Source organism: Haliotis rufescens, unplaced genomic scaffold (genome assembly GCF_023055435.1).
Source record: "Haliotis rufescens isolate VD_foot unplaced genomic scaffold, xgHalRufe1.0.p SCAF_34, whole genome shotgun sequence".
Classification (NCBI taxonomy): Eukaryota; Metazoa; Mollusca; class Gastropoda; order Lepetellida; family Haliotidae; genus Haliotis; species Haliotis rufescens.
The window spans coordinates 3225590-3253514 of NW_025964046.1; the positions used below are offsets into that span (position 1 = coordinate 3225590).

A 27925-nucleotide genomic window follows, 5' to 3' on the forward strand; every position below is an offset into this window, starting at 1 on the left:
GGACAGTTCTACAACAATTTCATCTTCACTCATGTCAGACAGACATCGGGCTCTGTCTCTTACGATGCCTCGACATGAGTTCAGTGTTCGATGTGCTGAGACAGCAACCTCTACATTTGCAAATTGGCTGAGTGATAACAAGTTGAGAGATTGCTGTCTCCGTACGCACTCCACAAGTATGGAGCCATTACGGAGGCGGGTGACATTTTTAACCTCACCACAACAGCCATTGATAGCCTTCGAAATGACAAATGGATTTAATTTCATGGGTTCATGATTTGATGCCTCGATCACAATGAATCGAGCCCAGGAATCCAATTGGCGATCAATTTCATCATCAGATGAGCTAGCATCTAAATGTTTTCTTTTAGAACCAGAGTGTTTTGTCGACATAGTGAGATAAAGTGGTTCTGCACCCCTGCTCCCCACCCACCATCGAGTGTCAACAAGGACGGCGTCTGAATGCATTGGATATCCAAAATGCAAAACACCAGGGCTACAGGGGTGTTATACTCCAGCAAATATGACATGAATAGCAATATTTGTCTACTAAATTTATTGCTAAGCTGGTTCTGCCTATAACAATAAACTAGAGACATACAGAATTCAGCGGTCAACATTACCAGATTGGCCCATGAGCCACCGCCTTCTGGCGTAAGACTCTAGGCAATTGATACAATCCAAAATTGTTAGTTCATACAAGTTATGCATGGCCAAGACCAAAATATACAGTAACTACAACACAGTTGTGCATAGACAATATTACGCACAGGGCCTGGCATGACCAGCCGATTGATAAGACCGGGCCCATCTTACCACCCGTCTAGGCGAAGTAAGGGTCGAAGTAGTGTGTTGGGCAAAGGAACACAGTTCCAGGAACCAGTGCCCTCAACTACCAGACTCCCGTCCTCCGCCGACACAGAGACGCAACCCACGGCAAACAGGTTGCCCATTTTAGTCGCCTCATACGACCAGCAATGGGAGGCTGTGGAAATATTCCGCCCCGGTTCCACACGGGGGAAGAGCTATTAGCGCTACCCAGCACTCACCACGAGGAGGTTGCTCTTCACGAGTGCCCAATCAAAAATTGAGAATTCAAACAAGTAACCACGGCCAAGACCAAAATATACATTGAAATACAACACAGTTGTGCAGACACAATATTACGCACAGGGCCTGGCATGACCAGCCGATTGATAAGACCGGGCCCATCTTACCACCCGTCTAGGCGAAGTAAGGGTCGAAGTAGTGTGTTGGGCAAAGGAACACAGTTCCAGGAACCAGTGCCCTCAACTACCAGACTCCCGTCCTCCGCCGACACAGGGACGCAACCCACGGCAAACGGGCTGCCCACTTTGGTCGCCTCTTACGACCAGCAATGGGGTGCTGTGGAAATATTCTACCCCGGTTCCACACGGGGGAAGAGCTATTAGCGCTACCCAGCACTCACCACGAGGAGGTTGCTCTTCACGAGTGCCCATCTACAACAGAAGTAAGATTGAAGCAAAACATATTGTTGAGATACGCTACATTAAAGTCAAGATAATAATTGTCTTTTACAGATTTCTCTAGCCCTAAATAACATAAAAGTGAAAAAATATATACAAAAAGCACTTTTTTCTTCATTACACTGTATAAGGTGCGGTGAACTGGGTTTAAGGTCATGTGTGGATGTGTAGTCAATGCTAATGCTTGGCCCATCAACCTTACAGTCACCTTACAATTATTCTCTTCCACATGCACAAACTGATCTTAGTGCAGTTGTAATACAGATTGGATTTTAGACCGAGATATTCGCTGAGATCAAAATCTTTAATTGTGTAGGTACAAATATCATGACTCTAACTGGCTACAGTTGTCCGCAAACACACATAGCTTACTGCACATACACTAAGTGGAACCTGCTACGACACAAGAAGCTTGTTGTTGGTTGGGAACAAGGAAGAGAACTGTGAAGAACTAGTGGTTGGTTGGGAACAAGGGAGAGAACTGTGATGAGCTAGTGGTTGGTTGGGAAAAAGGGAGAGAACTGTGAGGAGCTTGTGGTTGGTCGGGAACAAGGGAGAGAACTGTGAAGAACTTGTGGTTGGTTGGGAACAAGGGAGAGAACTGTGAGGAGCTTGTGGTTGGTTGGGAACAAGGAAGAGAACTGTGAGGAGCTTGTGGTTGGTTGCAAACAAGGGAGAGAACTGTGAGGAGCTTGTGGTTGGTGCATCATTCTCGCTCTAAGTGCAAGCACGGCCATCAGATTATTCTAGTTATGAATACCGACGCCAAACTTGATGCTATACTTCAGTAATTAGATACTAACAAAGCTCAGTTTGAATTGTCGCTCAATGACCGCATCGGAGCATTGAGGGAAGAATTCAGCCAAACCGCTAAAGATTTAAAGAAACTGCGAGCTGAAAAAGACTATTCGTGGAGTCGGGAAAGTAATAAAATCCAACACAGTTTCAACGAAGAAACGGTAGACTCACTTACTCAAGTTCTGGTAGCTATACAAAATCAACGTTTCAAGGACTGTGAAACGTATGTCACGTCAGAGATTGCAAGGCTCCAGCAAAGCAATAAACTTATAAAAATTGCAGATTCTTCCGAGGGTAGATGGGAGACGGTCCGGAACTATGGTTCCAATGAACTTGCCGATGATTCGGACGACGACAGGAAGAATACGAGGGCCGACATTAAAGCTATTCGGAAATTACGTCAGAAACGTTCACGCCAAGCGCCGTATCCAAGTAGGTCATCCAGGCGATCAGCAACCCTTACCCGCCCCGTGCAAGGTGCCTTTCTTCCTGCTTCTTCTGTGCAACATATCAAACCTATCACAAACCAGCCTTTTCGTGCCAAAGGTCAGAGGACAGGAGCATGCTTTACGTGCGGTGACTTCAGTCACTTCAGAAGAGACTGTCCCCAAAACAACAACGTGTCAGCCCAGAGAAAGTCCAGTTTTGCGGCCGGAGGCTCATCCCAAGGGAATCAATAGTTCGCAAGACCTGTCAGTTGAGTATTTCAGTCATGATGGCGTTGTTGATGATTTGTAATTTTCTAAAAATTTTACAGATGACTATTATGAGTATGAGCAAGGTACAGCTGAAATTTTGGTTAGGGGGCGTCTCAAGAGCAGGTTGCAATTCTGGATAAATATTGGTTCTTCCCATTTTGTTGTAGATTTGATTGCTAATGGGTATAAGATCCCATTTATATTTCAACCACCTTCTATGTATGCAAGAAATTACCAATCAGCTTTCAAACACAAAGACTTTGTCACAGAGGCTATTGATGAACTGGAGACGAAAAGCCTCATATGCGAGTGTGATACTCCTCCTACTATCGTCAGTCCACTGTCTGTATAAGTCCAGTCTTCCGGGAAGAAGAGATTAATTTTAGATCTTCACAGAATTAACAGTTATGTGTTCAAACAGAGTGTGAAATATGAGGATTTGAAGATAGCTTTGAGTTACATCAGAGATAATGACTGGCTCATAAAATTTAATATCCATTCTGCTTATCACCACATTGATATTTTTCCCCCTCATACTGATTATCTGGGATGTTCATGGGCTGATCAAACAGGAATCGTTCACTATTACAAACTCCTTGTGCTTCCCTTTGGTTTAATATCAGCTCCATATGTGTTCACCAAAGTTACAAGACAGTTGGTTAAGAAATGGAGGTATGAGGGATACAGAATAGTAACTTTCTTAGATGATGGTATTCTTTCAGGTTCTTCACGGGACGAGGCACACGCGTCGGGTGCAGCTGTTAAGCAGGATCGACTCGGATCAGGTCTCGTTCCTAAAGTAGAAAAATCCCTTTGGTTGCCGTCTCAGTCAATTGAGTGGTTAGGTTTCAGGATTGATACAACATCTATGATCATGAGTGTTCCTGACAGAAAAAGGTAGAAGGTATTGTAGTGCATTACCGTGTTACAACAATCTAACCATAGCTATTTCCCAGTGAAATACATAGCTTCTGTCGTTGGTCAGATAATGTCTATGAAAATTGTGATGAGCCCAATCTCTCAGCTGATGACAAGATCTCTGAGTATTGATGTTGTTGCATCCCCGTCATGGCATAGCTATATTGTGTTGTCAGATTCAAGTATCAAACAGTTGCAGTTTTGGTCATGTAGCTTACATAAGTATTGTTCCAGATATCTAGTTCAGACAAAAGTTTCAAGGAAACTCGGATATTCAGATGCCAGTGATATTGGTAACGGTGGCTACTGTGTGGCATTGGATAATGTCCCTTCCCATGGGCAGTGGTCAAGGGACGAGGCAATGCTTAGCTCGACGTGGAGGGAGCTGAAAGCTGTGCATATGGTGTTGCAGAGTTTTGTGTCTAGTCTATCACACCAGAGTATCAAGTGGTTCACAGACAATAAAACTGTTGCAACAATTATTGAGAAAGGGAGTATGAAGATCCAATTACAGTCACTTGCTTTAGAAACATTTGACTTATGTGTGAAAAATGGTATTGATCTACATTTACAGTGGATCCCTCACTATGAGAACCAGAAAGCAGATTACCTTAGTCGTATGGTCGACTATGATGACTGCGGTATTGCTTAAAACATTTGTCAAAACGTGAATGCGTAGTGGGGCCCTCATGATGTTGATCGGTTTGCGACCTATTATAACACCCAATTAGAGGTATTTAATTCACGTTATAGTAACCCTGGATGTGCTGCTGTGGACTGCTTTACTGTGAACTGGAAAGGAACAATGAGCTGGATTGTGCCCCCTATTTGTCTGATTCCACAAACAATCAAGCATCTAGCACAATGTGGTGCTACGGGAACACTTGTCGTCTCCGAGTGGCATTCTGCTTGTTTCTGGCCTTTATTAAATTCAAATTCAATGTTTATTCCGCAAGTTAACAGTTGTATGTATTTGCCTACTTTCAGTGAGTCTTATATAGCTAGTTGGATTCCAGGAGGAATGTTTGGTGACACAGATTTGCAATTTAACATGCTTGCTCTTCTTGTAGATTATCGCTGATTGATGTTTTCAACGTTACAGATGTGTGTCAGAGTCGAGAGCCGAGTCCACTGTCAAGAAATATACATATGGTTTTGCTGCTTGGCAAAGGTGGGCAAAAATGAATAATATGCCGGGTGTATTACCTATTTCGCACTTACATTGTGCTATTTATCTTTTATCTATTGTCCAACAGAGTGATACAGTGTCACCTGTCATTACAGCCTTCTATGGTCTAAGGCATGCACATTGTAGTGTGGGGCTTGAGAGTCCTACTGAAAATGGTCCTGTGAAAAATGTGTTAGAAGCAGCTAAATGTAAATTGGCTAAGTCTGTTGTTAAGAAGGAGCCAGTTACTGTTGCTATTCTTGAGAGGTTGTACGATTCAAGAATTGTAAATGCATCTTTGTCTGATTTGAGAACACTAGCAATGTGCTTGTTGGCTTATGCTGGATTCTTAAGATCTTCTGAAATGATTAATATTTCTCGTTCGGATATAATATTTTATGATTCTCACATGACAGTTTTTATTGAAAAGTCTAAAACAGATGTATATAGAGACGGAGCCTGGCTCGTTATTAGTAGAACTCAATCGAAATTGTGTCCAGTTGAATGTTTGAAACAATATTTAAAACTTGCAGGTATTCCGGCAGATTCTCATCAGTTTGTTTTTTAGAAACCTCAGCAAATGTGCGTCTGGTTATGTGTTAAGAAAAGGCAACAATCCTATGCCTTACACTAGACTGAGGGAACGTTTCTTAGATGCATTGTTCCCCTTTGTAACGAACATTAAAAGTTATTGTCTGCAGTCTACGTAGTGGTGGTGCTACAGCAGCAGCGAACAGCGGCATACCAGACCGTATGTTTAAAAGACATGGAAGATGGGAAAGTGAGAATGCTAAGGACGGATATATTAAGGATAGTATTAACAACAGAATGAAAGTTTACCTTTCTCTTGGTCTTTGACTTTCTTTGTAGCTCTCGGCCGTGCAACGCACAGCGTGTTCCATTCTTAAGAGTGTTGTTGTAATGTTGCGTAACTGTTGGGCATAGGAGAAATATTATTTCTTTCGTTTGAAAGATGAATTAGAAGGAAATTACTTTCTCCTAGCGTTGTGTAGAGTTAGTGTAAGTGAGTAGTCCGCCCCGCTAGGTGGCGTTAAACTGGGGTACTTAAGGAGTGTGAAGATTTGAATTGTTCATTCTCGCTCTAAGTGCAAGCACGGCCATTAGATTATTTCTATTTCTTTATGTGAAAAGTATTGCATTTTCAACGTTTTAATCTGTTGTCTGTGTGTTTCAGATTTGTGACAGTGGGGACAGATTCAGATTTGTTATATTTTCGGGAATTGTTGTCGCAAGGCTGCAGAGCACATTATAATACAATGTAAGCTGCTGTATGCGTAGTAAAACGACGATGTGATGTTGCTCTGGGCTGAAGAGCCACTATAATACTAATGTAAGCTGCTGTATGTGCAGTCGTACGATGTGATGTTGCTCTGGGATGAAGAGCCACTATAATACTAATGTTAGCTGCTGTATGTGCAGTCGTACGACGTGATGTTGCTCTGGGCTGAAGAGCCACTATAATACTAATGTAAGCTGCTGTATGTGCAGTCGTACGATGTGATGTTGCTCTGTGCTGTACAGCCACTATAATACTAATGTATGCTGCTGTATGTACAGTCGTACGACGTGATGTTGCTCTGGGCTGAAGAGCCAATATAATACTAATGTAAGCTGATGTTGTGCTTTCATAGGATGATGTTCTGGACTGAAGAACCGTTATAATACAGGGAGTAAATGTGCCCCATTACAGTTTATGCAGTGTTTGTGTATATTGTTGTCAGTAACATATGCTTATGTTCATAGGCTAGCAGCCATTATAATACACTATGATGTGATTAAGTGACTGCTGTTTGCAGTCGTTGAGGGAACACGGTTCCAGAGTATTTTCTCTAAAGGAGTTGTTTACCTCTGGTTTTACGTGTCGGGCAACAGCAAGTTAATTGTGATCAAATAGTGTATGTTTCAATGTATGTAAGATCTGAGGTATGCAACATCAAAATTTATGTATGCTTACGCAATTGCAGAAATATATCTCAGCCCTGCAACGCACATCGTGTTCCATTTTTAAGTGTGTTGTTGTAATGTTGCGTAACTGTTGGGCATAGGAGAATAGATAATCTTTAACTCCTTTGTAAAGAGGCCTCGGTATGGACACTTATGACTTCTGTACAGGTACATCATCAGTGAGTTGACTGTCCATTTTCAAATCAGTTATTGTCCTAATATCAGCATCTGTCTTACTGAAGACATATAACATCTGCTTGATAATTTCCTGTTGTTCCTCACATAAATCATCACTTAAGTCCACTGGGGGTTGCCAGTGCTCTTGTATGCTTGTGGTGTCTGATTACTTATCTGATATCAGGATATCATCTTAATTCCAGTCAGGATCTGGGTCGTTCTCACCTTGTAATGGTATGAGAGATCTCACTTGCTGCAGCGTACCAAGACATGTCCTGCTGTGAACTTTAATGTCATGACTAGAACAGATCATTAATGTAACGGGATGTTTGTTTTTGGTGCCTCTCTTCAATCTAACAAGTGATCCCTGAATCTTCAGTCCATCAGGCCAACACAAAGTCAACAAAGACTCTATATTCTGGATGACATGGACAGCTTCCACTTCATCTACCAGAACTCTTTCCGGAGGTATTTTCTTCACGATGACTCGTTTGTTTGCTTTCACGGCATCTAGAAATTTAATGTTGGTATCTTGAACACACTGAGCGCGGTCTTGAAACCACTTGGATGACTGCACAATGACTGTTTCGTTGAGTTGGTCAGCTTCACGCAACACATATTTACAGGTGTTAAAGGTGGCCTTTTCACCGGTTGCCAAAGTGGCCATGACAGGTTTGATTTGCACTCCAAACCTTTCGCGACCATCAAGCAAGACGACGAGAAATCGAATGACCTATCCAACAAATTACCTATGCGTCTAATTGTCAATTCAAATACAATGTCGGTGGTTTATCTCAAGAAAGTAGCTTCCTTCGTGTGTACGTGTTTCACAACACCGACCATTTTAATGTAGGGACAGTCGGGGACCACTTCTCATGTTCTACCCATGGGTCGTTAGTGGCTTCCCATCCTTTCAGACGAATGTCCCATTTAAAACAATAGCAGCTATCAGTACGATTCAAATAGACGAATCAAGCCATATCTTCCGACGAGTGGTTCATTTGTCTCGGCCAATCTTTAAACGAGAATAGTCTTCTTTCAAAATAACTCCAGTCCTGTAAAACAGGCGACTTACCGTCCACAGAATCCGTACAGATATCACCCATCATCATCATTATCATCATCTTCCTTGCTCGTGTAATGTTAGCTTGTGACTGAGCGATACTAAGCAATGTCAGTCCATTTAAACACATGAGCAAACAGGACTCCATTGTACCCCGTCATCTCTCCATTGTTCAGTCTGCTTGTTTTGTTAGCTTTCAATTTCATAACGTTGAGTCATCGACGTCAAAGGGTGCAATTTGGAAATAATGTGGGTTAAACATTTGTGACCAACACTTCCGCACAAAGGAAACAACACAATTCCTTAATAAATATGTTAAGCTCGTCTCAAACATCATAGTTAAAACTCAACTATTTCACTGGGCAAAAGTTTATTTTCTGTTGTGTTACAAATGCAATGTACAGCCTAGAAACGCCAATAAAGAAAAAAACAGTTATCCAAATACAGTAAGTGATAAATACAAATCATTATGTGTGGTCTTTTGGTCGGTTAAGAGTTTGTCCTTCAACCTTATCCATTGAAGACAGGAGAATGTGTCCATCCAAAGAGTTATATTGAAAAACAAGATACAGCACAGTATTAACAAAATGACATCAAAACGTCCTTGGTTAAAAAAGGATGTCTCTGGCATCGGTGCGTCTCTTTTTATCCTATTTTTAATCCCCAAAAAGTATTTTCATACATTTCCTTCCTGACATGAAGCAGTTTCTGTTATCTTTGCTTGACAATTGACGTTGTATTAAAGAGCCGAGTTCAGAGTGTGTTCAGATGTGCTCGTGGGTATCCATGGTGGGAAAAAATTAAGAAGTGTTCACCCCTAATATTATTGTTTTCAATAAAAGAAAAAAAAAATAACACCACCTCCTCGCTTTTGAGAACAATGTGCACGAGGTACATGTATTTGTTAATACATCCTTTTTACATAGAATAACTAGTCCAGACACAGACAAATTACCAGTATATGAACAATTTGAGTCACAAGAACATATTTGTCATAATCAACATATATAATTTCGGTTAGTTATATTTTCAAACACATACTGAATACAAAGAAACAACATATATAATATACTATTAAGCAACATATATTGAAGGAGATTCGTTTTGAGTAACTAAAAGAATTAGTAACAAAACGAGCATGTGACGTCATCCATTGTGTCATGGCGTGATCACATTCCATGGTGACGTCATTGCATTTCAGAGAGACGCCATTTCTAAACTGTGATCATGAAGAAAAAGTGTGCTTCAGGACGCTACTGATCACTTTTGTATCTAACAGTGAGTGAGTGAGTTAAAGCTTTACGTCACATGGGCAATATTTCAGCCATATTGTGACTTGTATCTAACAACATCAGTAACACTGGTGTATATGATTGACGGTATTATTGAGAATTTGATGCAAGGACAAATGAACCATTCGGAATGTATTTGAAAAAATAATACAACATAGTATTCAATAATGACACGTGCTAATTATTACTAACTGTGACATAAGCACATCATATTAAAAGCAAAATAAGCAGTTTGAGTCACAAGTATATATTTGTCAAATTCTACATATTTCAATACATAAAATGGGTTACATAAAAAATCTAAACCAAAGCATCGAAGTTTTAATTCGTGTTGATATATTTGATATCAAAAGACATGCGGGTGAGATTATTCTTATCGTCCTCAATCAATCTTCTAGCCTTTTGCCAATGCAAACAGTACTAACCAGTGTCTTGTGTGTATAAACTACAGCTAACCAGCGTCTGTGGTAGATTAGTGACGGCATTGTAACGATGACGTCACAATGGTATGCAAAGCGTGATGCAGTTCCATTGTAGCGATATCTCATAGGATTTACTCAAGCAATATTTCCTGTTGAAGCCATTATTCGATGCTAAATTGTCAAACCGCAGAAAGCCATAATAATTTACTTAAGAGATTATGTGACAACACGTTGCAAGAGATAAATTGGGTGTGACAACATCCGATCCCTGTAATTTATCATCTGTTTGGTTTAAAAGAATAGACATTCTCGATCATTAGTTGTACATTGAATATGTTGTCTAACACGTTAAAGAGCTGCAGGGCTCACAGGTTTGTCCTGTGGCATGTACTTTCTTAGCATTGTTTCTGGTAAACTGTACCCTGTTGGACCTGAATTATCTGTGCAGAATAACAATAAATTGGTAAATATCATAAAAAGGTAACAAAGAATATATAATTCACAAAAAAGAAGCTTCACCCCACAGTCCACCTCAAAGTCCACTTCACAGTCCACTTCACAGTCCACCTCACAGTCCACTTCACTGTCCACTTCACAGTCCACTTCTCAGTCCACTTCACAGTCCACTTCACAGTCCACCCCACAGTCCACCTCACATTCCACCTCACAGTCAACCCCACAGTCCACTTCACAGTCCACTCCACAGTCTTCATCTTGTCTTACTACCCATGATCTTGTGGCTTCTATACGCTACACCTAGCTGTACAGCTCAGTCATCTCACCTTTAAAAACAAAGTCATTTTTTATCGGTTTTATTTTATTACATGTGCCCACGCATTGAGAATTGTCAAACAATATTTTAAGACGAGTAAAGGCAGAATGTCTCATAAATATGGACCCTCCTTCAGCTCAGGTATATTTAACGTAAATGATTCGGTATCAATCAGTGAAGTATTTCGTTTGCTCAGCTATGGAAGAAATCAAAGCTCGGACGGCCCATGAAGATCCGGGTAGAGCATAGCAACCCATGCTTGCGGTTAAAGGTGACGATGCTTGTCGTAAGAGGCGACTAATGGATCGGGTGGTCAGGCTCGCTGACTTGGTTGATGCATGTAACCGTATCCTAATTACGTGGATCGATGCTCGTGATGCCTATCACTGATTGCCTGGCCAAGACTCGATTATTTACAGAGCGCCGTCATATAGCTGGAATATTGCTGAGTGCTGCGTTAAGCCACAAACAAACAAACAAACAAAGCTCGGGCACATAGTGATTCGGTGCCGCGAATACCTTCAATATGAGAACACCAGTGTGCCCGTTCGTCTTCAGTTTGATTGTTGTTCGCAAAGTTTATTCCACTTTATCATGGCGGGCGGTGTATGGTTCAAGTCTTGACCACCCGATTCATTCAGTCGCTTCTTATGACAAGCAGGGTTCTTGGGACCTATTGTAACCAGGACTCCCCACGCCCTGATGGAAGTTACAACATATGAAAACTGACTCGAACATTTTGGTTGCCAATATTCATATGTTAACATGATTGTCTATCTCATTATCATAAAGCCAGGAGGTACAGTAACCCAGCGAAACGATTTCGAATCTTCATATGGATGCGATGTATGAATTCCACCCCCGGGATCCCAATCTGTGGTATTGCTGGAACATTGCTAATCTCAGCGTAAAACGCTATCACTCAATCACTCGACAACATTATCTGACTTACCTCCCTTGTCTGTCGAGTGGACTGACACTGCCCGACCCTCTCACTGGGGCTGTTTCTGTACCACGCTGTACACATCACATTCAGCAGCCCCATCTTCAAGAAACAATGGTAATCTAACTTTTAGTTAGGAAATAAACAACGAGTGGGGGTTGTTTATCGTACAATAAAACCTTGCAGGGAGAATAAACCATGATGGGCGCAGCTCCGAGTGATTTATTCTCCCTGCAGTGTTTATTGTACGATAAAGAAAGTCTATGAGACGTTTATTTCTTACATGAGACATCAACATCATGTACAGCCTCTTAAGGATGATGATGAAATGTACAAGCTTTCAAAATATTAACCCGTATTTCAATAATGATGACTCCGTCAATGGAATCCATGAAAGATGGGTATTTCCCGCAAATTCTCTCAATCCTCACGTCGATTCCCTGTACCTTTTCTCCCAAAGATGATTGTAATATCTCACCCACTTTTGGATGCGATTGTTGGCCATCGCGTTTATCTTAGTAGCCGAGCTACATCTTTGGGGAACAATTCACTAGATACTCCCTTCTCAAAAACAACGTCGTCCATTATATACGTCATCAAGTTGTAAGCGCATGTTCGAATCTCCAGAAATGACTTAATGATAGAACAATGTTGATGAAATAAACCGCACTTCGCTCTTCATTGTTCTTCGCTATTTATCGCTAGCTATCTTATATTTCCAATAACATCCTACTTCAAAAATACATTTTGCACATGTACATAATCGCAGATGGAAAAGCCAGATGGAAGGTATGGTAGCTCAGTGAATCGAATTCGAATACCCATATGGATGCACTGTATGAATCCCCTGCCGTGATATTGCTGGAATATTGCTAAAAGTACAGCCACACTCTATCACTCCCTCGGCAATACTAATCTGACCTACCATCTTTGTCCGTCGGCTGGTGTGACATTCCCCGGCCTTCCGACTTGGGTTGTTTCTGTACGACGCTGTACACATCACAGGCAACGGCCTCCGCTTCAAGAAACAATGGTAATCTAACTTTTTAGTTACCAACAACATCCTACTTCAAAAATTTAGTATGTATATGTACACATATGTGTATAATTTGGTTACTGATGTTCAATTCGTAAATAACTATTACAACCATTGTCCAAGAACGTATATCAAAGACACAATGACTCATTAATGAAACTTTAATTAATTAAAAACGCAGATTGATCATAGTATTTTTGTTTTTCAGTCACTGGATTGTCTGGTCCAGATTCGATGATTTACAGACCGCCGTCAAATATTTGAAGTGTGGTAGGCTACTAACCTTCGCACTTCTTTGTACTCGGTACATATATAGACTTTTGTAAGAACAATGATTGATCGTTGTTTAAGGCCACACAAAACAATATTCCAGCTATATGTCGGCGGAGAGTAAATAATCAAGTCTTGACCAGACAATCCAGAGATTGGTATCATGAACATCGATGCACGTAATTGGAACACGATGACATGCACCAACCAAGTCAGCGAGCCTGACTACTCGATCCCATTAGTCGCCTCTTACAGCAAGCAAAGTCACCTTTAATGGCAAGCATGGGTTTATAAAGACCTATTCTACCCCGGATCTTCACGGGTGGAGTACTAAGTAAGGACATATATGGATAACAAACTTAGTGTTTAAACTACACCGAAACGTTGCTCCTAATTTTAGAACAGAAGTTGTCCATATATGCAATAAACCTACACATTTATCGTTGTTGTGAGGTATAATATTTTTTCGGACACTGCTTCAAGACATGATATCCACAAACGAGGATCCAAAGACATGATATCCACAAAGGAGGAACCTAAGACATGATATCCACAAAGGAGGGTTCTGAGACATGATATCCACAAAGAAGGATTCTAAGACATGATATCCACAAAGGAGGAACCTAAGACATGATATCCTCAAAGGAGGATTCTGAGAGATGATATCCACAAAGGAGGACCCTAAGACATGATATCCACAAAGGAGGACCCTAAGACATGATATCCACAAAGGAGGAACCTAAGACTTTATATCCACAAAGGAGGATTCTGAGACATGATATCCACAAAGAAGGATCCTAAGACGTGATATCCACAAAGGATGATCCTAAGACATGATTAACACAAAGGAGGATCCCAAGGCGTGATATCGACAAAGGGCATGTTCGAATCTCCAGAAATGACGTTGTGATAGCTATCTTATATTTCCAATAACATCCTACTTCAAAAAGACATTTTGCACATGTACATAATGGCAAAGCCAGATGGAAGGTATGGTAGCTCTGTGAATCGAATTCGAATACCCATATGGATGCACTGTATGAATTCCCCGCCGTAATATTGCTGGAATATTGCTAAAAGTACAACCACACTCTATCACTCCCTCGGCAATACTAATCTGACCTACCATCTTTGTCCGTCGGTTGGTGTGACATTCCCTGGCCTTCCGACTTGGGTTGTTTCTGTACGACGCTGTACACATCACAGGCAACGGCCTCCGCTTCAAGAAACAATGGTAATCTAACTTTTTAGTTACCAACAACATCCTACTTCAAAAAGTTAGTATGTACATGTACACATATGTGTATAATTTGGTTACTGATGTTCAATGCATAAATAACTATTACAACCATAGTCCAAGAACGTATATCAAAGACACAATGACTCATTAATGAAACTTTAATTAATTAAAAACGCAGATTGAACATAGTATTTCTGTTTTTCAATCACTGGATTGTGTGGTCCAGATTCGATGATTTACAGACCGCCGTCAAATATTTGGAGTGTGAAAGGCTACTAACCTTCACACTTCTTTGTACTCGGTACATATATAGACTTTTGTAAGAACAATGATTGATCGTTGTTTAACGCCACACACAACAATATTCCAGCTATATGTCGGCGGAGTGTAATTAATCTGGTTTTGACCAGACAATCCAGTGATTGATATCATGAGCATCGATGCACGTAATTGGGACACGATGAATGCACCAACTAAGTCAGCAAGCCTGACTACTCGATCCAATTAGTCCCCTCTTATGACAAGCATAGTCACCTTTAATGGCAAGCATGGGTTACTGAAGACCTATTCTACCACCGATCTTCACGGGTGGAGTACTAAGTAAGGACATATATGGATAACAAACTTAGTGTTTAACCTACACCGAAACGTTGCTCCTAATTGTAGAACAGAAGTTGTCCATATATGCAATTTTCCTGCACATTTATCTTTTTTGTGAGACAATATTTTTTCGGACACTGCCTCAAGACATGATGTCCACAAAGGAGGATCCAAAGACGTGATAAACACAAAGGAGGATTCTTAGACGTGATATCCACAAATAAGGATCCTAAGACATGATATCGAGAAAGGAGGATCCTAAGACATGATATCTACAAAGAAGGATCCTCAGACGTGATATCCACAAAGGAGGATCCTAAGACATGATACCCACAAAGGAGGATCCCAAGACATGATACCCACAAAGGAGGATCCTAAGACAGGATATCCACAAAGAAGGATCCCAAGACATGATATCCACAAAGGAGGGACCCTAAGACATGATATCCACAAAATCGGATCCTAAGACGTGATATCGACAAAGGAGGAGCCTAAGACGTGCTATCCACAAAGGAGGATCCTTAGACAGGATATCCACAAAGGAGGATCCTCAGACGTGATATCGACAAAGGAGGATCCCAAGACATCATAAACACAAAGAAGGATCCCAAGACATGATATCCGAAAAAGGAGGATCCTAAGACATGATATCCACAAAGGAGGATCCTCAGACGTGATATCGACAAAGGATGATCCCAAGACATCATAAACACAAAGGAGGATCCCTAGACATGATATCCACAAAGGAGGATCCTAAGACATTTTTTCAGGACATTAAGTTTATCCAGCAAACAATTCTATGTTATCTGTAAAATGTGTAGAATTCTTTTGTCCATGATTTTCGGGCAAATAGTATTCATTAACACAGTTTTCCTGCGACTCACCATTCAGTGTTGATGAACGCTGTTTATCCGGGATGGCGTATATGTCTGCAACCTCCTGAGATGTACCAGGGGACGCCTGGGGGTCTAAAGGAGACAGTATTCAGTACAACATGAGACATGTTTACAAATGAATCAGTGCCAATGATTAAAAAACAGTGTACGAGACCTTCAAGATAGACCCATAGATCAAATGTTTAAATTTCGAGAAATTGATCCATCTACTTGATACATGATGGATTTAAATTTTAAAAAATCGTCAGAATTGGTAAAGGAAAGAATGAAACAGGCCCCTTCCAATGAATGAAACTTTTGTCAATCGACTTCGTGAACGTTTAAAAGCTGACGGATCATTTATCAATACAACAGGAATGTCCAAGCATACAGCTATAAGTTTATTAAATGAGTGGGCGGGGTTTTCCCCGGTTTTAGCCACAGAACGACGGTGGACACCAGACATAGGGTTGCAACATTATGGCCACGTGGGGAATCTTGCAGCTATTAGCGGCGAAGTAAGCAATCAAACCCGGGTCTTTGGATTGAAGATTCAACGCTTTGACAACCAGGCTACCACACCTCCCCCTTGTCATATATACCATAGACTCACCCTGGGTGCTGTCTGTCTTGTCTAGCCCCACCTATCTGGACATAGTAACGTCCCCACACCTCCCCCTTGTCATATATACCATACACTCACCCTGGGTGCTGGCTGCCTGGACCCACCTATCAGGACATAGTGACGTCCCCACCCCTCCCCCTTGTCATCTATATCATAGACTCACCCTGGGTGCTGGCTGTCTGTCTGGCCCCACCTATCAGGACACAGTGACGTCCCCACACCTCTCCCTTGTCATCTATACCATAGACTCACCCTGGGTGCTGGCTGTCTGGCCCAACCTATCAGGACATAGTGATGTCCCCACACCTCCCCCTTGTCATCTATACCATAGGCTTACCCTGGGTGCTGTCTGTCTGTCTGGCCCCACCTATCAGGACACAGTGACGTCCCCACACCTCCCCCTTGTCATCTATACCATAGACTCACCCTGGGTGCTGCCTGTCTGTCTGGCCCCACCTATCTGGGCATAGTGACGTCCCCACACCTCCCCCTTGTCATCTATACCATAGGCTCACCCTGGGTGCTAGCTGTCTGTCTGGTCCCACCTATCAGGACATAGTGACGTCCCCACACCTCCCCCTTGTCATATATACCATAGACTCACCCTGGGTGCTGGCTGCCTGGACCCACCTATCAGGACATAGTGACGTCCCCACACCTCCCCCTTGTCATCTATATCATAGACTCACCCTGGGTGCTGGCTGTCTGTCTGGCCCCACCTATCAGGACACAGTGACGTCCCCACACCTCTCCCTTGTCATCTATACCATAGACTCACCCTGGGTGCTGTCTGTCTGGCCCAACCTATCAGGACATAGTGATGTCCCCACACCTCCCCCTTGTCATCTATACCATTGGCTCACCCTGGGTGCTGTCTGTCTGTCTGGCCCCACCTATCAGGACACAGTGACGTCCCCACACCTCCCCCTTGTCATCTATACCATAGACTCACCCTGGGTGCTGCCTGTCTGTCTGGCCCAACCTATCTGGGCATAGTGACGTCCCCACACCTCCCCCTTGTCATCTATACCATAGGCTCACCCTGGGTGCTAGCTGTCTGTCTGGTCCCACCTATCAGGACATAGTGACGTCCCCACACCTCCCCCTTGTCATTTATACCATAGACTCACCCTGGGTGCTAGCTGTCTGTCTGGCCCCACCTATCTGGGCATAGTGACGTCCCCACACCTTCCTTTGTAATATATATCATAGACTCACCCTGGGTGCTAGCTGTCTGTCTGGCCCCGCCTATCTGGACATAGTGACGTCCCCATACCCCCCCCCCCCCCCCCCCCCCCCTTGTCATATATACCATAGACTCACCCTTGGTGCTTTCTGTCTGTCTGGCCCCACCTATCTTGACATAGTGACGTCCCCATACCTCCCCCTTGTCATATATACCAAAGACTCACCCTTGGTGCTTGCTGTCTGTCTGGCCCCACCTATCTGGGCATAGTCCACGCCCCCATCGTAGCTGCTGTAGATGGGATTACCCACCATCACTGCAAAGTGGATGGGGAAATTTGCCTCAACGAAATATTGATACTGATATTGACAGAGGAAAAAAAGAAAGAAAGTTTCTTGCATTTGTTGATATTTGTTTACAGTTTTGTCATGTATAGATTGTATCCCTCTTTAATAAAACACTTCAAAACTGAATGTGTGATTTAATAATCTCGTATTTATATGTACTGACCATCATCTTCTCCCTGTTCCGGATCTTGATTTCTGATAAGTTAAATGTGTATGATTACATCATATTCGGTTTGTGTTGACATACAACATGAATAAATCAGTTCAGTTAAAACCTGTTGGAATAAGATTGTTTGAAATTCAGAGATGTCGCATTATTTAAATTGAACTGCCTTTGGTTTAGTTTACTTTGTTATATTAGCACACTAATAAATCTACGACGCCGCATTTCATTGTGATCATGGGTTCGAATCCCTATGTTTCTAGGTTTGTCAGCACCATACCCGTGTTCGTGGTTTCATTTAAGTGGTAAACGTCTGCGACCTGCACAGCTTCAGCCTTCCGACCACATCAAGCTGGCACTCTGTTACATAACTGAATCGGGGACACGGGTGGCCCAGTCGTCTAAGGCGCCGCGATTCGATGTGGAGAGATGCGTCCCTTGGGCACGCCAGAAACCTAGGATTGTGGGTTCGAATCCCGGTTCGCCCCAATTATGTTTCTCGGTTTGTCAGCACCACACCCGTGCTCGTGGGTTTCACCGAAGTGGTAAACGTCTGAGACCTGCATCACTTCGGGCTTTCCTCCCACATTAAGCTGACACGCCGTGATATAACTGGAATACTGTTAAAAGCGGCGTTAAACCCAACCCAACTCACTCACTCACATAACTGAATCATTTGTTATTTTGTTTTTTAAAAGATAATTATGTATTAGTTGTGGATAAGGATCTTGCACTGTCTGTACCATGCTGATATTCGAGTCTCAGACAACAGCAACAACGTTCATTTTATGCAGACAATCCATGACATCACATATCCTTCGCTCTTTCAATCCTTTTTTAATTAAATAAAGTGACAAAACCACTCCCACAATCATATGAAACCTCCACTAAAGGTAGAGTCCATCATACGTTTCCGACAATATCATCAGCTTGTATTATTAAACACTATCAAACAGTGATGATGTCAGGTGTTCGCGAAAAGATGAAGAAATACCTAGACATACATACCTGGGATGACCTTTGACAGGCCGCTCAGCAGCTGAGGAAGAATGAATAGTACAGCATTGGATTCATATCATTCAAACAACATGCGCCAATACCTACGTCACTTATCGCTACGGAGTAACTACAACTGGTATATACTAGGTAACATGCACAAACATTTATTTATTTTGTAAAAACTTTTGGCAATAAATGTTTTGCTATTTGAGCAAATGTGATTCAAGAAAAACAAATTCCCTGAACGATGATATTAATTGATAACATCAGTTCATTATCACCTCTCGAGAGGTCGTAAACGATATTTGGGATACTGATGTCCCATTCGCCCTAAGGCACCGGAGTTCTGTGTGCAGAGTTGCGTCGCGTAGGCTTGCCAGGAACCTGTGGCCTTGGGTTCGAATCCCGGTTCCTCCTCATTATTTGTCTAGTCGGTTCGAATCCCTGTTTCCAGGTTTGTCAGCACCATATCCCTGCTCGTACGCTTCACCAAATTGGTAAACACCTAAGACCTGCATCACTTGGCTTCCCTCCCACATCAAGCTGACACACCATGATGTAACTGACATACAGTTCAAATCAGCATTTACCCAAACACACTAAGTCTAACGAATTCACTTCGCCATTACTTGCTACTGACATACACGGCTTCTTATATGAAGATGGAGTGGCGGCAACGTATGAAAAACTGTTCAAAGCGGCGTTGAACCGAAACCCAACTCCCTCACTCACTCTCTTGTGAACAATACAGTACTTACAACCATCGGTGTGCCTCTGTTTCCTTGATCGGAGTAAGCAGCAGACGGTGATGACGGCAGCAAGTAGAACCAGAGCGCCGCCAATGGTTCCGCCAAGCAGGGGCAGCATGGAGTTTACGGGGGGTGTTTGGGGATTTGTAGAGTCTTTGGTTCTTTCATTCTTAAACCCTGTGCTACTTGTATCCGTTACAGAGGTTGTAGGTTCATTTGTTGAGTGAGTAGATCCGGGGGCAGTGGACGTAGTAGTGGCTTGAGCTGCTGATGTTGATGTCACTTTTGCCCTTGGTGACGATGACGTAGTCGTTGTTACTTCAGTTGTTTGTTCTAAGACGTTCACAAGACATGGCACTATGAGTCAGTGTTTAATCCAATGAACAATCACAACTCGTAATCTTCTCAAAGATAAGTTAGCAGTTATGTCATCACAATCTCTGGATAAAATGTGTTGAAATGTCAAATTTATGAAAAAGCATTTAAAAGATGTACTGTGCTTGTCGTATCCCAATCCTGTTCAGCAATTATAGAATGACAGAGAGTACATAGGATTGCAATATAGAATACGTCTGAATGTTTGTTTGTTGTTTAACGCCGCATCCAGCATTATCCCAGCTATATGACGGCGGTCTGTAAATAATCGAGTCTGGACCAGACAATCCAGTGATTGACATCATGAGCATCGATGCATGCAATAGAGATCGATGACATGTATCAACCAAGTCAGCGAGCCTGACCACCCGATCCCGTTAGTCGCCTCTTACGACTAGTATAGCCGCCTTTTACGGCAAACATGGGTTGCTGAAGACCTATTCTAACCCGGATCTTCACGGGTCACGTCCGGATGTACAGTCCATTAGGAACTTTCTATCAAGTACTTTCTATTAAATGCCATATTATGTTTTACAGCTATGGAGATGTATGTGATGCATGTGACATAATCCTGTTGGGTGAGTGAGTGAGTGAAGGTGTTGTTAATAAAGGCTAGAGTTAGAAAACATCCAGGCCGGTCAAGGGCAGGAGAAGTTTCCTCTCAAGATAGCCAAGGTTAGCAATATTACAGCTATATTACGGCGGTCTGTAAATAATCGAGTCTGGACCAGACAATCCAGTGATAGATATTATGAAGTAAGCCAAGGATATTGACATATTTCAGTATAGACATCATGTTCATAAATTTGTCATAATTTGTAATCAAGTTACATGTTGGAGAGGCAATTTGTTCACCACAATGTGACATAGCTTCATCTAAATGGATTCGTCGATCCTTTGTTTTCGATGGGGTGAAAGCAAAGTTCATTTTGTTTGGATATAATATTATCATCAGAGGCAGATGGAGATGAAGTTGCTTAGTTTTCCTGAGGATGTTGTTTCGAGTTTGTTTTTTTAAGAAATATAAAGACATATGTCAGGGGGAATAAAGCAATCGATATTCAAACAAATCATGTTATCAAGATGGTAACGTCATTTATCGTTCAACTGAGATTCAAGAGTAAGACAAAAGTCGAGTAATTGAAATACTCTTACTACAATTTGCTACGGAGATCGACACTACATGTGCTTCCTTCATGGAAATAGTCTGATTCCAGTGTAAAGACATGAGATGGGGAGGATCTGATAAGAGCAAGCTTATTTGACTTTGCATTTTCCATTTGGACATCAAAGAAAAAACGCTTATAAGATAAGATTGTCTAATAGTACCTGCAGGCGGTGCCAAAACATGGACATCGATGCTTTTAATTAATCCTTTTATGTTACACCTCCAATTGCCTTCGTGCACCTTGCTGATGTTGGAGATTTTGAGAGCATGTTTGCTGCAGTTTTTTCTTCCCAATGACAGCTCTGGTCGACTTTGATTCCCAAAACGTATCTTGCATATTTTAGAATGGTAAAAAATATACGCAACAAATTGCGTGCTGTTTGGCATTAACCAGGTGCCTGTTTCCTTCTCTGCTCCTTCACACTCTAAAACAACATCACTTCCCGCATCACCTGTATGGGGGTGTCCGTAGATGTCACCGAGAAAGCAATAAAAACGCCATATGTATATTATGTATCATATGATGACATTATTGGAAACACGTCATAGCAATCGTTTAACATCATGTGTACAAAAAATCATTTCCATCAAACTTAAACATGCAGACGGACAGGCCCATAAAGACGCGTGGGGTCAACAATGAAAGTCACAGTCCCAACACATGACGAGGCAAGTGTGTAAAATGTCAGAATACTAATCATAATGTCACGTGATATCGGGTATGTCCACCTTGAGCATTAATGCACGCTAGAACATGTCAACGGGCCAATGACAGGCCGATGAAGTTCTGCGTCAACCATGCCGTATGCTGCGTCGCATTGTCGTGCTGGAAAATGAATGCACGGGGCTGTTGCTGGATGAATGGCTCCACAACTGGTCGCAAAATTTCATCTCGATATCGCTGTGATTGGTGGTACCATGAGTCGCCATATGGCGGAAATAATGCCGATGCGACGTTAGATTTTAACTCACTCATGTTACCATGGATAACCACGAGCCTCGTTTCGAAGTCACCGCATCCAAACGTTCTGGCAATGACGGCGTGCTCCCTGTTAGGTCATTCCAGCGTCTCTCTCCCTCTCTATCGCAGTTAAACGTACCATTTCTTTCATTTGCTTTTTGGTGTAGTGTTCCTTACGTGTCGGGTCAGCAGTTTTGTACAGTAGATCTGCACGTGCATTCCGTGCTACGGTGCCTGACATCTTTTTTACAAACTGCACGTTCTTTACACAAATTATCAAAGTTTCCCTACCTTTTCCAACCGATTACACATGGCTTAGTACGTGGGATATGTTTAAATATGTGTTCATATAAAATTAATCACTTATAACAAAACTACTTTTAAAAATATTTGGTACTGTTTCTTTTGGACATTAGTTTAAATGTCTGAATGATTAATGTATAGAAATCATCGTTAGCACTGAAATTTGGTTAACAGGTTTCTACATTTACTGTAACTTTGGATGCCATCCATTTATCTGATTCTATAAACATGTCACATGGTTAAATGGGTCATTATGAAGTTAGTGTGCCCAAATACGTTATTCCTTGTAATGGAGTTGTTGGTTCATGTTTAATTCAAGCTTTAATTGTTAAGTGTAATTGTAACATTGTTGGCACTGGATATCAACACCAAATCATTAAAGGATACCACATGACAAGTAGAAATATGATTGGACATTCATTGTGTGCCCAATATTTCATTTAAGACTGAATAATGAATTGTTTGATAGGCATTACTTAGAAGTTGACGGATGACAAGGTATACACAATTTTATGGATAACAACTTCTTTAATATTGTATTGTATTGTCCCATTGGCTTCCACCTATATGTTCTCTGTCCATCGTGACAGTATTATCCTTCTGTTGTCATCACTTACACATGTTATGCTAGTCATGTATGAAATTGTTGGTACTGTTAATCCTCCACCTACTATATATACTCTGTACAATGTATACCTCATTCAGTCTTGCTTGACAACGGTATAAGGATCTTTACCGAAACATCGCTTTTTACAGTTGTAAAGAAGTTGTTATCCATAAAATTGTGTCTACCTAGACTGAATGAGTGTTGCTCAGTGACGTTAACGTCAGGTTTCTGATTTTATTACCTTCCCTGACAGAACGTCGAGAAGAGCCATTGAAGAAACTATTGGAAGTAAGAAGCTGCAAAGGTGAAATCAAGATCAACATTTACAATGTCGACATAATCATAATTTTGTTAAATGCTATAAGCGAGGCAGCCATATTGAAAATCGGATTGGAATCTCTTGAACAAATTGGGATTTCCTCATTGGTGGAAACAAGTAGGTTTAGATTCTGCTTCAGGTGAGCTTAAAACCTACCTTTAATTACTGTCGGCGTTCCATCCACTCCATATATCCAGAAACACGACCATGACATGATTCCAAAAAAGACACAGGTTGTTCGAATATACATCATGTTGAAATGGCAGTGTTTCACCACATATCTTTGTGTTGATATAAGCGGCAAATACCAGTTCCACAGCACGATCCCGACAGTACCACGACCATGCGCCCACTAATCATCAGCACACAGCGACGACACCAGGCGCTCGCGAAAAGGCGAGAGCAACGCGACCCGGAAGTTACGAAATACGTCAGAGTGGTCTTTGTCATCAAGTATGCCAGATACTGTACATTACGCACTATGGCCGGAAAAGGTCTATTTTATATAAAGTGATCACTAGAACGGCGATTGTTATACGAGTTCCAAATATACAACTATATCCGGAACAATGTCTATTTTGAAGTGATCACAAGAACGTGGTAACGGCGGTTGTTACAACTTCCTTATATAAGAGTTCACATATTAAACCATAATTTATAAGCAATCTCTCATGTTTGATAGTCCATCACGATTTAATTTCCAGTTTCGTTTTATCTTTCGTTTATGGACGATGGGTCATGACCGCACAGGTTAATACTACTTAAGCAATCATGCGGGTGTGGAGTCGTAGCGTTGTGCTTCTATGTTTGCGGATATTTGCCATGGTGAAGGTGGCTCCTTCAAAACACAGGAAAACTTGCTTTAAGGTTTTAATAAAGAAAAACCTATTCTAAACCCTTCAAAGTAAAATCTTGCAATTAAGGGAATAATTGTTGAAGATGAAAAAGAAACAGGGCTGACAAGTTCTTTTCGAATCACGAAATCTTTTGAAACTGAATGTCAGACAGGACCATATTGGACAGCCGTCTTCGAAGGTTAACCCGCAGGCACAACATACTGCTTTCTGTTTGTTTGTTTGTTTGTTGTTTAACCCCGCACTCAGCAATATTTCAGCTATATGACGGCGGTCTGTAAATAATCGAGTCTGGACCAGACAATCCAGTGATTGACATCATGAACATCGATCCACCCAATTGGGATACGATGACATGCATCAACCAAGTCAACGAGCCTGACCACCCGATTTCGTTAGTCGCCTCTTACGACAAGCATAGTCGCCTTTTACGGCAAGCATGGGTTGCTGAAGACCTATTCTACACCGGATCTTCACGGGTCTACTGCTTAATGCTCAGCAATGGCCCTAATGAAGGTCCCGATAGCTTCAGTAATGTGCTATGAACGGATTTAATCGTAGACATTTTTCAGGTTGAACACACGTTCTTGCAAAGGAAAACTGAAATATATATTGATATAGATTGATCGTTGATATCGATCAGCATGTTCATTTTCGGATTGTATAATAACAATGTCTGTGCTGTTGCCGTAAACTAACGGACAATTAACGTCATTTTTTTAATGCGGCTGGATCCTTCAAGTCACAGATGAAATACTGACTAATGCTAATGCCAGTATTTTATCTGTGACTTGAAGGTTCCAGCTGCGTTTAGGAACAAGTGAACAAAGCATCTCTCTCGCACACCCAAAAGCCTATCCAGTATTTTATATTTCTATTCTATTGTGGTCAGTACCATGGGCCCACTAGCCAGGACACATGGTTCAATGCCTATGTCTTATGTCATATGGCAGAGTATTTTATTGTTGAACAATGAGTGTGACTGTGTTACCTTGTTTCTGTTGAGATTCGGTCGACGCTCATTGTGTTTGGACGGTGATTAGTTATCAGGAATGTAGTACTGTCTAATGTAAGCAGTTTTGAGGAGTTTACTATATTTAGATGCTAGTGCTATGTGTCCACTTCCGGAATACCATTGAATATTCTGTAATGTTCTAGTGCCGCTAGAATGGTGATGGTAAAAAGTAGATTTCCAGAAGCTAGGTCGGTTGTATATAAGGGGACAATAGCGTTTTACGGATATCTCACGCATTTCATCGCTTCGGAACCAGCTTTCATGCGAGGATCGCTCATCATCCCTGATTCCCTGCCTAGATCATCTCGGAAGCTTGACCACTGTCGCCACTGAGTGGCTATGCTATTATCACTGACTTCGGCTATCACCATTACATTTAGATCTGATACTGACCACTGCCATTATATTATATATTTCCGTTGAATATTGTACTACCACTCTATTGTGTGCAACCATTGTAATTGCTGCGCAGTAATTTGTAATCATTTTTAAACTTCGTTAATTGTGTAATACATGTTTGGATTATATACCACAAGTTTCGTATTTGTTGATTTCCCACAAAGTTCTGTTATGTACAGATTTCTCGGTTAACATATCGTTTTAATTTTGGGAATCGAAACGTAACAATCAAAAGTGTTGCATTTTTAACGTATGACAGTATATGTAACTGTTTTGTAATGTGCTCTGTTATGACAGAGTCAAATATTATCTGAATTTGAAGTGATCACACGCTACGCAATACATGCACAATCTCTGAGTGTATACATTCACATAACAGGGAATACATGTCAACGTATCCCAATTGCGTGGATTGATGCTCACGATATCAATCACTGGATTATCTGGTCCAGACTCGATTATTCACAGACCGCTGTCATATAGCTGGAATATTGCTGAGTGTGGCGTTTAACAACAAACAAACAAACAAACAAACACATAGCAGGGATCCTTCAGAATAATTGCTCAACAGCGGATAGATGTGACATTCGATAATCACATTTCTTTATACTTTATTTGGCTGTCGACTGACAAGTGTGTGATTCCTCGATGTTTCCACAACAGCTGAGGGGATATATGACGCACGGGAAGTACACCCTCACCATCGGCCCAGATTCCTTGTTTATGTCGAAGTGACATGCCAGGATCAGAAGAAATAACACCCCAGCGCCATCTGTGCATCAGGCGGATTTCATTAGCTGTAGTTAAGTATGTTTCGATATGGAAAACTGACCTTAACACTTATGTCGCCGGTAGGCTTAATTCTACTTTGGTCCATCTTAAGGCCGGTCCTCCACTGTCTACATATAAGGAGTTGTACTACTACCCGTACCTGGCTTAACGCCTAATTCACGGGCTTCTACCTGTGACGTCACGGAAATTTGAACGCACAGTCAATTGCCACCTGTCAGCCTGGTAGGATTGGCCGACAGCACTCAACACTTTTCTAATGTTGACGTTTCATGTAACAGGCACATAAATACATTTTAAAAGAAACTCCGTCTTCAATATTTGTCTGGGACGACTAGAAAGCCTGAACCCGCGACAAAATGGCGCACGAACAGGGACGGAGTTGTCATTACACCTAAGCAACACAACGTCGACGACGACCCCGCTTTCACAACGGGGCCTATGTACTTGCATGGTACGTCGACCGCTGATGCATCGATCATGATACGGCATACAACCTACCAACAAGTGAGTGAGTGAGTATGGTTTTACGCCGCTTTTAGCAATATTCCAGCAATATCACGGCGGGGGACACCAGAAATGGGCTTCACACATTGTACCCATGTCGGGATTCGAACCCGGGTCTTCGGCGTGACGAGCGAACGCTTTAACCACCAGGCTACCCGACCGCCCCTACCAACAAGTGACTGATTCACGATTACTGTGAGTGACTTTATGATACCTGTGACATCAACCATGACTGTGTTTATCTGTGATACTTTCACCTGTGATATATTCTGTGATTAACTTTTAAGAAGTGATCATCATCAGACTTAAAGACTTTACATCATCGTCTACTTTATAAACACTTCATCATCTGTGTCACCGTGACTTGCATGTCATAACTTTATTTTCTGTGTATACACGCATTTTATGATACATCTACAACCATTGTGCAATATATACTTTGTACATAAACTTGTGTTCTATCTTAAAACCTATACGTGCATTATACGCCTATCGTTTTAAGCTAGAATATCTGCTACTGCAGTTTATCTTAGTTCCTGTGTTTATAGTATTTAGTTTAGCGTTTGGTTCTAGTTTAGTGTAGTTTAGTTTAGTTTAAATTTAGTTTCATTGCCATGTCTTATTTTCATCGTCTGTAAAACGATCTTCAGTGTTGTCAATAATATTGAGGGTTTGTTGTTCTTCATTATTTACATTACGTGATTGCATGTGTGAGCGCGTCCGTCACGTACACTTGCACTAATAACAGCTGCACTCGCGTTATACGTTTCCGCGTTGTTTGGCCGCGTTCGTGTTAAAGTAAATGTAACTTAAT

At 41.6% G+C, this 27925-nt stretch overlaps 1 protein-coding gene across 1 annotated transcript in view; it reads right to left on the reverse strand.

Annotated features, from left to right (window-relative positions):
- LOC124148331 overlaps nucleotides 1–27925 on the reverse strand; it is a 109462-nt gene that overhangs the window by 63575 nt on the left and 17962 nt on the right. The window contains exons 8-11 of the mRNA XM_048380963.1: nucleotides 15755–15838; nucleotides 14157–14269; nucleotides 12650–12742; nucleotides 11734–11826 (exon numbers count right to left, since the gene is read on the reverse strand). Coding sequence (XP_048236920.1) covers nucleotides 11734–11826; nucleotides 12650–12742; nucleotides 14157–14269; nucleotides 15755–15838 — 383 coding nt within the window. The remainder of the gene's footprint in view (nucleotides 1–11733; nucleotides 11827–12649; nucleotides 12743–14156; nucleotides 14270–15754; nucleotides 15839–27925) is intronic.